At 38.5% G+C, this 14253-nt stretch overlaps 1 protein-coding gene across 1 annotated transcript; it reads right to left on the bottom strand.

Moving 5' to 3' along the window:
• Positions 1-768: 768 nt before the first annotated feature.
• On the bottom strand, positions 769-3739 carry LOC109172186 (putative late blight resistance protein homolog R1B-17). The gene is made up of 3 exons (XM_019321334.1): positions 1150-3739; positions 956-1055; positions 769-850 (listed from the first exon to the last, which is right to left on the bottom strand). The coding sequence occupies exons 1-2, from the start codon at positions 3737-3739 to the stop codon at positions 1006-1008; spliced, it is 2640 nt and encodes an 879-aa protein (XP_019176879.1). The 3' UTR covers positions 769-850; positions 956-1005.
• Between the last annotated feature and the right edge of the window lie 10514 nt (positions 3740-14253).

Below are 14253 nucleotides of genomic sequence, written 5' to 3'. Positions count from 1 at the left end.
ACGTTAGATTTTGACTTATGATTATAGAGTTATTAATGATATAATTAAATATTGTTACTAATTTGGAATCTTCATTTAATAATTATCATTATCAATTTTTTGATTTTAAATATATACATGCATGTGTAGTCTTTTAAATTTTAAAAAATAGAATGCAATTGTTTAATGGTGGCCCGAAAGAGAAGTCCAACTTTTCGTCATTAAAACATGGTGTTTACTCTATGCAAATATAAAGAAAAATAAAGTTACACATTCGCTATTAGTTATAACTTTTGACATAGTAACAAGTGCTTAATCTTGATAATTGGTATCAAAGTAGGTTACATGTTTGAATCTCATTTGTTGTTGACTATGCCACGCAAATATAAGGAACAGTATTATATTACATTCTTCCAAAGGCTGAACCCCAACCTTAAGGTCCCCCACACCCTGACCCGACAGAGCATTTGGGAGGATGTAAATCATGGTGACTCAACTGAACATTAATCACAAAGGCTAGACCGGTGCTCACTAAGCACAAGGAGCCCCCCTCACTCAGAGAGGTTGCTCCCACACTGCCGCTGGTGAGACTCGATCCCAACTTTGTCGGACTAATTTTAAGCTCACAGGACTCCGCCCCTAGAGTCACTGTGAAGGTAAATTGTGATTTGTGCAATCAACCAATCAGTCATATCCTAGTCTAAATGCTGTAGATGTAGGCTTTGAAGAACTTGAAAAGCGTCTGAATTCTGTCCAGGTTTAATTCCTTCATCCAATTTAGAGCTTCCTTCACTCCATCTAATAGCTTCTGCCTCCTTGGGTTGCTACTTGTCTTTCCAAGGGATCTGCTTTTTGTCATCCGATCCAAGACCTAAATTGATGGTTATTTGAAATTAAGTATATATGTAATAGGAAAGGAGGAACTCAATATTATTATTTAATTTGCATATGACAAATATATAAGAGCTAGACTTACCATTAAACTATGGGGATACTCAGCTTTCTTCAGACCTCTGATCTACAAGTTTATTCACTAGAACCTTCTTCTATGCTTAGAGGATCAACATGGTCTTCGTCTAGTATTTTATCATAAAATGAATTATGAAAAGTAAAGAATAGGAGATGAAAGAAATTAAATAAAGAGAAGAATTAGTTAAGAGACATATATACCTGGTAGAGTATGGAAGTCAAGAACATCCATATCAATTCGGTAGCCCAGAAGTCGCTCTTTAATCTTTTTAGCAGAATCAACAAGGGAAGCATAGCAATACTCCAACTTAATTAATCGGAGTTGTGAGATATCTTTAATCCAATCTGGCATATTTTTCAACTCCAAGCAATATTTTAGTTGTAAGCGCTCGAGTTCAGGGAAAGGATATTCCCCGTATGCCTTCCACTCCTTCAAATCTGTGAGAGAAATGATCAGAACTTTTAACTGACGGAAGCAATGATCCTCAGTTAGTTCCCACTCCTGTCCCGTGCAGGCAAAGTTCTTGAGTTTAAGTACCTCCAGATTAGGTAGCATACTAATAATACTCATGTCGCTCCATGGTATGCAGGTACTCACAAATGTCAACTCCTTAAGGGTTTGTGGGAAAATATCATAATATGGCTGTGGAGGCAAGTGTAAAGGGTGGTCAGAGCCCTCAACTCTTAGCTTCTCAAGATAATTTAGGCTATTTAAACCATGTGGCCACACTTGGTGTCCTCCTGCAACTATTCCCAACTCTTTAACATCCGGGATTCTCATAAACACTTCCTCAGTGCACTGTGAGACAGACAACCAATAAAGTGTCTGCAGGTTTTTTTGAACCTTTAGAAGATCAATAGAAACCTGCAGCTTACGGTTGATTTCAAGATGCCTTAGTTGTTGCAAATTATCCCAAATTCCATGAGGCAGCAGCTTCTGGGCATCCTTATCATCATCTTCTCCACTCATAATTAGTGTCTGTAGATTCCAATTCTTGTCCAAAGGTATATGGTTTAGAAGCATAGTTGAGGCTAATTCTAGGTACCTTAGGAAAACAAGATCTGTAATATCTGAAGGCACACCTGACTTGAACTCAATCTTGCTCAAGTCTAACACTATTAACTTCTTAAAAGAGGTGGCTCGCAAGTACCATTCCGTACCAGAGCCATTAAAACATAAAATGGAACGCAATTGCTTGGAAGAAATGGAAATATGAAAATCTGGATTTACTACTTTAAGACTTAACCAACGCTTATCACTTAATCGAACAAAGTGGCCATAATTATGCCCGCTTCCCATAGTTTCGAGGTACAAAAGGTTCTCCTTTTTAGCCTTGCTCGAGCACAACTCATGTAACAAATCATGCATCCTACAGGTTTTGATTTTACCATCAAAGCTTCTCTTATTAACTATAACTAAACTTCTATCAATAAGATCTTGCAAATAATCTTCAGCTACTTCTTCTGGCCTCTTCTTTCTATGACTCATTGTCTCTACAAATCCCTCAGCAATCCATAACCTAATAAGCTTTTTAACTGGAATCTCACTATCTTTATGAAAAACTCCTAAATACAAAAGGCAACCCTTCAAATGACTAGGCAAGTGGTTGTAACTCTGTGTGAATATTCTTGAAAATTGCTCATGAAGGACTAAATCCAATAGAGAATCTAAGTTCCTTTCAACTTTTTCCCATTCGCCTATTGACTTAGCGGTTTTAGATAGAAGCTCTGCCATCATCACAACTGTGAGTGGTAAACCTTGACATTTTCGAACAATGTTCATCCCGATTATTTTGAATGCATCTTTCTTAAGTAATTCTTTTTCCAAAAACTTCTTACAAAATAAACCCCAACCTTCATCTTCATTTAAGAAACGCATTTTATGAGTATACTCACCTGAGCCTGCATCCTGGGCTACCTTTACAGCCTGAGTCGTCAACAATATTTTGCTCCCATTATTTTCATCAGGAAAACATCTGCGGATATCATCCCAGGCATCAGTAGTCCATATGTCGTCCACAATAATAAGGTACCTACGGCCCTTTAAACTTGTGCGACGTTGCTCAACTAGAACATCACGCATTTCATTGTTTAAGGGACTGCTTGATTGTCCTTTGTTATGCTCTGGAGACATGGTTGTCCAATCACATAAATCAAAATGAGATTTGACTCTAGGGTCATCATAAATTGTTTTAGCAAAAGTTGTCTTGCCAATGCCGCCAACGCCCACAACTGCCATTACTTGGAGTGCTTTATTTTTGTCACCAGTGAGCTGTCTTATTACCTCATTCAGCTCTTCTGAGTGTCCTACCATTGCATCCTCCTGCGAGGTATGTTGTGAGGAGATCGAGGAGCCTCCAATTGCAAGGATGAGATCATAGTTGACAAGGCGACTGGTGTACATAGTAATCTGCACCAGGTTTTCAACGTCATCCACTACGCGCTGCAAGGTTTCTTCAAGTTTTGTGGAACCAGTAGTGAAGAAGCCCCTGATGAAGTCCAAGCACCAGCAATCCAATCTCTTATTACTGCTCCTGATGAAGCTCAACAGTTCCTCTTGAATGCCATTGTCAGCCTTCACAGTCACATATATAATTCCTTCAGTCACTGCTCTCATCTCCGGAAGATTGTCGGCACTCTTCTCAAATTTATCAAGAAAAACTAGCAAACGACCAAGATTTTCATGAAGAGACTCAATCTGCTTTTTGTTTGAAAGAGTGACTCGTGGTTGGGGGTGTAGGAACTGAAACTCTAAAGTTCTCATTAGAGAAGTTACTGCAACAAAAGCCATAACGTAACTACTGTTTAGTTTGGATAGATAGAAGTTCAATTTGATGAAATGTGGTGGCTTGGTATAACTACTGCATTTGTTCAACAAAAGCCGGCGACTGACCCATCAATAAATTATAATTTAATTTATGTAATATATTATATTATTAAAGCTACGAGTCACGACGACTCCACTGCGCTTCTGCTACGTACAGATCGAAGTCATCGTGAGCCTTGATGTTATAGGAATCTTGTTTCCACCTACCGTATATGCCAAAGTAAAGAAGTCACTGCAAGGAAACTCACAACTTTTTAGTTTATGAAATGCTTCCAATTGTTTTTATTGAATTGGCTGTCAAAATGGATCGAGCCGGCAACATCATTATGTTGTTCATTCATTCTGGAATTTTAGTTCATAGATTATGGCATTTTAGTTCATTGATTCTGGAATTATAGTTCATCGATTCTGGAATTGTAGTTCATCGATTCTGGAATTGTAGTTCATAGATTCTGGAATTTTAGTTCATTCATTCTGGAATTTTTAATTCATAGATTAGATTCTGGAATTTTAGTTCATCGATTACAGAATTATAGTTCATCGATTACGGAATTATAGTTCATCGATTATGGAATTATAGTTCATATGTTGTTGCTGGGAATCGAATCTAAAATTTTTTTTTTAAGGGGAGACGCGCGTTTTTAATAAAACGACGTCGTTTTTGCATCCATATGCACCATGCATGGTGCATACGGATGCACAGCATAATTTGCCGTTTACTTAGAGCAAACTTATTTATTGGGTTCTTTCAATGATTTTTGTCAGTAACATTTAGATAGAGGAGAGAGGGAAAATGAGGAAAAAAAAACATGTCTCCTCAGAAAAAAGAAATAATAATTTCTTTTTTAGTGCAAGACTTATTAGGGGTTGAATATTTTTAATATACCATAAAAAATTTTGTCACATTTTGACCAAACTTATTAAATGTTGGACATTTTTAATCCTTCATCAACTTCCTCGTTTGTTCACTATCAAAATGAATGACGTTTTTGTCATTTCACGTGTTCTTCTTCTCAGTCTTTATTTTTTTTGCTTTTCTCTGCCGCTCTGCGATCATATTCAAAGATCTAAAGTAGAAAGCTCTAATTCCTACCAAAAAACTAAAAAAATAATTTTTCATATATTCATAAGTGAAACATCCATTTATGCATTTTATGATTGAAGTTGACGGTGCCTGACCCAGAGTCTGGGGAAGCTCGGCCAGCGGCAAGAACCATCATATCGCCGAAATTTTTGTTCTTTCTAAAAATTGTTCCAGATTCATCTCTACCTGCAGCGATAGTTTCGAATGATCAATCTGGACTAGAAAAATTCAAAATAATGGTAGGAAGCTTCTGCAACATTGTGTTCATTTGCATGTGTTGCGACATGGAAGCCAAAATTCAACAGAAAATCAAAATAACAACCAGCAACAATGATCAATCCAGATTCAATTGTTGAAGATCAATTTCAAAATTGCACAAAACATAATCTAGAGTGTTGAGATATTCAAGAAGACATTCAAGAACATTAATCATCTTGTGTCTCTTTGTTTTCCCATCTCTTTGTTTTCCAATTCATGGCATTATATATAGTGCTTGTATTGAGGTTTACACACAAGACATAATATATCAATTTTTCCTCTCCTTCTTGTTTGTTTCTATTCTACATGGTATCAGTCGCTAAGGTTTATACCTGCGCATAAACTCATCAGTGGCCGACGACGAACAGCTGCGGGCATTAACAAGGCTGATGATCAATTGAATGGTAAATTTGATCCACGATTGTGGATAATTGACACTAGGGCTTCAATTCTCGTCATGTTACTAGTGATTCCACTCGAATGACTGATGTAAAAGATATATTCCATTGCCATGTTGGTTTACCCAACAGAAAAACAATGCGTGGTTGCAACTCGAGAAGGTTTGGTTCGATTAACGGACAAAATTGTTCTTAATCATGTTCTTTATGTTCCATCTTTAAGTTGTAATCTTATTTCTGTTTCTCAGTTAAATGATGATATGCAGAGCAATGTCCACTTTAACTCTTATATGTGTATTATACAGGTGTAGACGGGATGTACTTTACTACTTCATGGGAATCAATTCAGTACAACATCTTACAGTAAATGGTGTGACAACTTCAGTCAATCTTTAGCATCCACGAATGGGTCATCCATCTGAAAAAGTGGTAAAACTACTTCCTTCTGTTGGCACTGCTGTGGAAGTTTTAATAAAGCTTGTGAGGTTTGCTTTCGTGCTAAGTAACCTAGAGATAAGTTTCCTTTGAGTAATAACAGAGCATCTCGAATATTTGAGAAACTACATTATGATTTGTGGGGTCCTTACAAACACCAATCCTCTTGTTATGCACGTTATTTCTTGACTATAATAGATGATTATTCGTGAGCAGTTTGGATTTATTTATTGATGGATAAAACTGAGGTTCTCAAAATGTTTTTTGTGTTTTGTGGCTATGATTGATAGACAATTCTCTCAATCAATCAAAGTGGTTCAGAGTAACAATGATACTGAATTCAATTGCTTGCATGATTTTTTTCTGCTACTGGAATTCTATTTCAAACTTCCTGTGTGGGAACTCCTCAACAAACTGATAGGGTTGAGCGGAAACATAAACATATTCTCAATGTAGCGAGAGCTTTGAGATTCCAAGCCAATGTGACAATTTATTTTTGGGGAGAATGTGTTCTTGCGGCCACACATATGATAAATCGGATACCAACACCGTTGCTTGATAACAAAACTCCATATGAAATTCTTTTTGGTAGTCCTCCATCTTACAACACAATTCGTGTTTTTGGTGTCTCTACTTGCTCACAATAAAAATGCGAAAGGCGATAAATTTGCTAGCAAGAGTCGAAAGTGCATCTTTGTGGGATATCCATTTGGGAAAAATGGTTGGAAGTTGTTTGATCTTGACACCGAAGAATTTTTTGTTTACCGCGATGTGACATTTTTTGAGGATGGTTTTCCATTTTCCCTCACAGATACGACTACCAATCCTCATGGAGAATTTGTTCACGAAGATTTTTCTGTAATTATTGAAGAAGCCGAACCCAGCTCAACAAACGAGACAACCTCTCAACTAGAGTCAAACTCCATACCCAAGTTCAGCTCACAACCTGAACAACACACTAGTAATCTTGTTCCAAATAATCAGGATCAGAATGTTGAGATGGGTCGGGGTATGAGAAATAAAGTTCCTTCAGTGTGGTTGCGCGACTATGTTATTAATTCTACTGTTGCTAAAAGTTCATCCTCCGTCACACCGTCTCCACAATCACCCTTAGGTACTCCCTTTAGCACATTACATAAATTGTGACAATTTTTCTTTGCCATACAGAACTTTTCTGGCAGCTATTCTTTTTGAAAAGGAACCAAAATCTTGTAAGGAGGCGATGGCACACAATGATTGGAAAGAATCTATAAAAAATGAAATTCAGGTCTTGGAAGACAATCAAACTTGGACTCTTGAGCATCTCTCACCTGGGAAAAAGGCTCTTGGGAGTCATTGGGTGTATCGAATCAAATATAAGTCAAATGGATCAGTTGAACGACTCAAATCAAGATTAGTGGCTCTTGGTAATCATCAGGAAGAAGGCATTGATTACATTGAAACTTTTGCTCATGTTACCAAAATGACTAAAAATTGGGAACTACATCAGATGGATGAGCATAATGCTTTTCTGCATGGTGATCTCGATGAAGAGGTGTATATGAAGCTTCTACCAGGTTTTGAGGCATCCGATCCTAAATTAGTGTGTCGATTGCGCATGTCCTTGTATGGATTAAAGCAGGCACCAAGGTGCTAGTTTGCAAAACTTGTTACGGCCTTGAAAGAATATGATTTCTTACAATCCTATTCCGACTACTCCTTATTCACCTTCACTTGGGTGGAGTTCAGATAAATGTACTTGTTTATGTTGATGATCTCATCATTTCTGAGAATGATTATGCTGCTTTAAAGACGTTTAAGACTTATCTAAATGATTGTTTGCATATGAAAGATCTCGACTCTCTAAAGTACTTTCTTGGTATTGAGGTTGCTCGTAGCGCTTTTGGACTATTTTTATGTCAAAGAAAATATACTCTTGACATTATCTCTGAAGCATGATTGTTGGGGGCCAAGCCGGTTAGGGTTCCTTATATTGAGCAAAACCATAAACTCGACCTAGCTAGTGGCCCAATTTTCTCGAATCCTGCATCATATCGGCGTCTTGTCGGACGACTTATCTACTTGGTCGTAACCCGACCAGATCTCGCATACTCTGTTCATGTGTTGTCTCAATTTATGCAGGAACCCCATGATGAGCACTAGGAAGCATCTCTTAGAGTTGTCCATTATTTGAAAGGTACCCCGAGTCAAGGGATTCTCCTACGAGCAGACAGTAATCTAACACTACAGGGATGGTGTGATTCGGATTGGGTTGCATGTCCTGCTACTTGGCGATCTCTTACTGGTTGGTTGGTGTTTCTTGGCCATTCTCCAATCTCGTGGAAAATAAAGAAACAAAATACTGTTTCTCGTTCTTCCGCAGAAGCGGAATACAGATCTATGGTGGTCGTTACTTGTGAACTCAAATGGTTAAAGGGTTTGTTGTTAAGTCTGGGGTGCATCATCCCAAAACTATAAAATTGTTTTGTGACAGTCAATCGGCTTTCATATTGCAAAGAAACCAGTCTTTCATGAACGAACAAAACACACTGAAGTGGATTGTCATTTTGTTCACATTCCTACCAATTCGCAATTAGCTGATATCTTCACAAAGGCTCTTGGGCAAAGACAATTTGAATTTCTTCTTCACAAGTTGGGCATTTCAGATCCGCATGCTCCAACTTGAGGCAGGGTGTTGAGATATTCAAAAAGGACATTCAAGAACATCAATCATCTTGTGTCTCTTTGTTTTCTCAACTCTTTGTTTTCTTAACTCTTTGTTTTCCCATTCACGACACTATATATAGTGCTTGTATTGAGGTTTACACACAAGACATAATATATCAATTTTTCATCTTCTTCTTGTTTGTTTGTATTCTACATAGAGACTACTATACAACACAGATTGAACAAAGTATGCAGCAAATCAATCAACCAGTGATGAACAATATGAATGCAGGTTTATGTCAGGGGAAGCCAATTGTGTAGGATATCACAGAAAAGAATGCTTTGGTGTATTGAAGATTGAATCAGCTGAAGCTACAATAAATTTCATGCCTTTCTACTAATTTACAAACTGCTACAGTGTAACTACCTTGGTGAAGGCGAGAAAAGAATACACAAAAGAAAAAGTGAAACTGAAAGTAACAGAATAACAGACTCCAGACTTCAGCTTCCTTTGGTTATTGACATGGCATCAATATGTGTTGACACCCCCGCAAGCTGGAATATATACATATTGTGTTGATCCAGCTTGGAGATTAGATCATATATAGAAAATATTCTGAGCATGTGGTTTTGTAAAAACATCCGCGATGTGATTAGAGGTAGACACATGCAATAGTTTTAGGACTCCTTTCTGTAATTTCTCCCTCACTAGGTGGCAATCAATCTCGATATGTTTTGTCCTCTCATGAAAGACCGGGTTCTCAACTATGGCAATGGCAAACTTGCTATCACAATACAACATGACTGGAGAATTTTCAGCTACTCCCAAGTCTTGCAGGAGATATAATTGCCACTGGATCTCACACACTATTGTAGCTAAAGCCCTGTATTCTGCTTCAGATGATGTAACACCCCGAAATTTTAAAACTTTTAAGACTTATATGATAAAGGTAAATTCTCATTAAATCCCAAAACATAACATAAGAGTACGAGGTGCTATTCCACACCTAAGCTAGAGAACTCAGGTGCGCAGTCTAACTAACTAATATCCTCAATAATGTCAATACATAAGCATGGCACGCAGGCCGAAAGGGAAACTAACTATTCTACGCTCCAAATCTCTAGCGCGCTCCACTGTCTACTCATCTGTGCCTGAAAGCCAAATATATCTGTTCAGCGAGAGATGCTGGTAACCCACTCCAACCGTTGAAATATATTATAGATAGATATATATATATATATATATATATATATATATATATATATATATATATATATATATATATATATATATATATATATATATATATATATATATATATATATATATATATATATATATATATATATATATATATATATATATATATATATATATATATACGAAAATCATTTCGAAGCAGGAAGATATATACTTAAGAGACACTAGTTTTAAAACCAGGAACGAACTTATCAAATAGGGTAAGCACATGATTAATAATAATAGTTAAGGAGAATCATCATAAAGAATGCGCAACTAAGGTCACAGTCTATTTCCATATCAATCATATCATCATTCAATCATCATTTGTGACACTCAATCACACTGAGCTGGCGCCACGAGACCAATCGCATGCCCCGAACATGAGGGTTAATGCTTATAGCATTAACACGGCCCCGCAGCACCCTACCTCAGTACCGCGGTACGAGGGGAGTTGATCGCAACCAACCCTTTGAGAATTGCTGACGAACTCAACGTCGGACCACGATCCGACACATCGCTGATGCGCCCAGTCGGTGGACCGTGATCCCCTTTACAAGGGGGGACTTACAACCCTACACACCATTGATGCGCACAATCGGTGGACCGTAGCGGATCAAGCCCGACACACCGCTGAGCTAAACTCAGTCGGTGGGCGAAGATCCTCGGAGACTACGGCCCTACATACCGATGTCCCATCACTCGGTGGATCGCAGCCAGCCGTAACCCTACACACCGCCTGATTACTCAGGTCGGTGGACTACAGCCTTCCTCGGCTTGTTGGCCCTACACACCGCCTGGCGCGTCCAGGTCGGTGGGTCATATCACCGAGGCCCATGTGGACCTTCAGTCCTATATAATCTTTATATACCTGACCGGTCTCTACCAGCCTGGTTAACAGTTGGGATGGTTCCAAGGTTGCAAAACTCGGCCGCCTAGCCGCCTAGGCGCTAGGCGGCCCCGAGCCTTGGAGTTTTGGCCAAAACTCGGCCAACTCGGCCGAGTCGACCGATTTCGTCCGATTTTGTTCGATTTTGACCTATGTCGTCTTTCATTAATTATTGATTTTAATATTATTATGACATTATGACTTATAAATTATCATTATTTCATTTATTTAGATGTGTTATTTGAGTGAACGTTGAAAACAACCTCATTAAAATTGTCGAATTACAAGTCTGTTACTATTTTTTTTAATTTTTTTGGTGCCCGCCTAGCTCCGCCTAGAATCCGCCTAGGCGTCGCCTAGGCGCTAGGCGCTGCCCGGCCGCCCGACTAGCGCCTAGCGCCTACTGCAACCATGCCTATAAGAAATAGGATTAGTAAACCCATGCCACTTAGACCCTAAATAGGACTCTTAAGTATATAAATAGGGACATAGGAGGCACCTAGAACTCACACCACAAATAATCTCTCACCACACAAGAAGTTCCAAGAATTCCCCTAGGAGAAATTGATAGGCATATTTTTACACTCATTTTTTATATACACCTTTATAATATTTTTGCATTAATTATTTAGAATTATTTAATAATTATTTCACTTTAGAATTTAATTAATTAATCAGTGTTTTATAATAATTATTAGTCAAACTCTTTAATTTAATTTAATATGAGTTTAGTCTTAATTAAGTCCATTAGTAATCTATTGTGGCCCAACTCTTAGCAAGAAACTAAAACAACACAAATTAATGTTTTTGTCTTCCCACCTACAGAACCTGCGCATGCAGCAGCGAATGATGCTCAGTCGACCGATTCTGGCGCGAGAACAAGCGGAAGTATATATGATTTCATGGCTCAACGCAAAAGGTGGAAAATGGATGGTGGAGATTCATTTGAGTTTATTTTAGGAGTAGTATAAATAGTAGAAATTTTTCTATTGTAAAACGTTTATTCTTCCCTTCTCGATTATTCTGTAATGCTATTATCAATGTCCATCCGTTGCTAATTTCTTTAGCTTGGTTTAGTGAATTGAAGCTCCGGAATTGATTATGCTGTAAGATTATTTATTTATTTTTATTATATAATTTTTATGCATTTGGGTATTAAATATTCTTCTAAGTTATTTGAATAGTTGTATCATTTAATTGCTAGGGAGGCCTACTAGTTATTTACTTGATATAATTATTTGCTATATTAGATAATGTTGTGCTACAAATTATTCTAATATTCAGTAGCAACTGGGTTAATTATTGACGGCTTAGTGATAATTGGACTCGGGTAGAATATTTTCCTAAGTTAAATGCAACCGCTTGTGCTTGTGTTATTTAGTTTGTCGGTTTTCCTAGTTCCTATTGCTGCTATTAAATTAAATCTATAGCGCTTGTCTTAGGTTATTTAGTAGTTAGGGGTAATTAAACCGCGTGTGCTTTAGTTACCTATAACTAAGGGAAAACGGAAATGAAATAATTTCACGACAAATATTCAATTGCATATTAATTACTTTATGAATCAATGATCAGTGTTAAATTCCGGTGGTGGATCTTTACTAACCAAGGTTTCTTATTATAAGTGTTTTCGATATATTATTTTCATTGCTTTATTCGTTCAGTTAAATTACTTGTTTATCTAAATTCTCTTTTAATTTATCTTTATTCTCGATATATTCCAAAACCCCTTCCTTTAATTTGAGCACATATTTTAAACTAGTTACTCCTCGTGGGATCAATCCTTACTCCCGCTACTACGTTTGTAAGGTTTTAATTTGGGAGCCTACGACAGCTCACCAAATTTTGGCGTCGTTGTAGTATAGTGGTGAGTATCCCCGCCTGTCACGCAGAATCAAGAAAGGAGAAATCTTAAAGAAAGACCCTTCATAGCCAAAGAAATTAATTAAGGCTAAGAGGTAACCCATGTCTCAACAAAACCTATTTTTTTTCGCTATAATCTCCTTCCTTGGCCTCCTTTTATATGCTTGTGTCTTGATTAATTCTTCTATGCTAGTTGTGATATATTCTTGATGATTGATAAGATGACTTGTGGTATTCTTGATAATCTTGATGATCTTGATGATGAGAAGAGGTTCTTGATATTGATATAACGGTTCTTGACAAATCTTGATAATTCTTGATGTTAAGGATAAATTGTGATTTTAATGATTTGGGAGGGATTAGAGCCCTAGGATGGATTGGGAATTTGTGATATAATGTTCTTGATATATATTGGGTGGGAATTCGCATGTTTGGGTGTTGTTTATGTTTAGAAGTCGTGATAGGAGGAGTTATACGTGATTCTTGCTTTTGATCCATTAATTGACTATGTGGTGTCGTTAATTGCGTTTAAAAGTGTCTAAGCATGGTTTCGGGTTCCACAAAGGATCCCGGGACGAAATTGTGATAAATGAGTCAGTGGGGGGTAGGTGGGGGCAGGGGTACCCGCCACCTACCCGCTGCCCGAAGATCACCGCCGGGCAGCGGGCAGGCGCCGGGAAGGCGTCCGCCCGCCGGCAACCCACTGCCGGACAATGATCTCCGGCGCGCAACCGGCGGGTGATCCCTCACTCACCGGCTACCCGCTGGTCCATGACCCACCCTGGGTCCCCGGCTTCCCCGTTTGATGTTCCCCATTCTCCGTGGTGTCCAACGGACCCCGTTTGTCGTGCCTGAGTCTAGTTTGATGTTTCGGGAACCGTTCGTAGGATAAGTGAGTCTTAGGAACCGCATGCTAGTCGAATAGGTAACCCGTTGACCTAAGTGGAAGTCGTATGAATCCCTTAGGACGATTCTTAGTATGTGAATGATCACACGTAAGCTTAATTACATGTCTCCCCCTTCCCTATGTGTTATTATGTGTTATTATGTGCTATTGTGTGTTACGTGATGCATGATCCCAACTTGGTTAAGATCAAGTGGGCTATACGGGCAGTTGAATGGGTTAAGAACCATCCCAACTGTTAACCAGGCCGGTTAAGATCGGTCAGGTATATAAATATTACATAGGACTGAGGTCCACTATACGGGCAGTTGAATGGGCTGAGAACCATCCATGGTTGCAGTAGGCGCTAGGCACTAGTCGGGCGGCCGGGCAGCGCCTAGCGCCTAGGCGGTCTAGGCGGCGCCTAGGCGGATTCTAGGCGGAGCTAGGCGGGCACCAAAAAAATTAAAAAAAATAGTAACAGACTTGTAGTTCGACAATTTTAATGAGGTTGTTTTCAACGTTCACTCAAATAACACATCTAAATAAATGAAATAATGATAATTTATAAGTCATAATGTCATAATAATATTAAAATCAATAATTAATGAAAGACGACATAGGTCAAAATCGAACAAAATCGGTCAAAATCGGACGAAATCGGTCGACTTGGCCGAGTTGGCCGAGTTGACCGACTCGGCCGATTTGACCGAGTTGGCCGAGTTTGGCCGCTCAGGCCGCCCAGCTCGCCTAGGCGGCCGCCTAGGCAGGCCGCCCAGGCCGCC

Source organism: Ipomoea nil, unplaced genomic scaffold (assembly GCF_001879475.1).
Source record: "Ipomoea nil cultivar Tokyo-kokei standard unplaced genomic scaffold, Asagao_1.1 scaffold0415, whole genome shotgun sequence".
NCBI classification, from domain to species: Eukaryota; Viridiplantae; Streptophyta; class Magnoliopsida; order Solanales; family Convolvulaceae; genus Ipomoea; species Ipomoea nil.
Note: the sequence above shows the minus strand (reverse complement) of the source record. Positions and strands in the feature narration are given on the sequence as shown.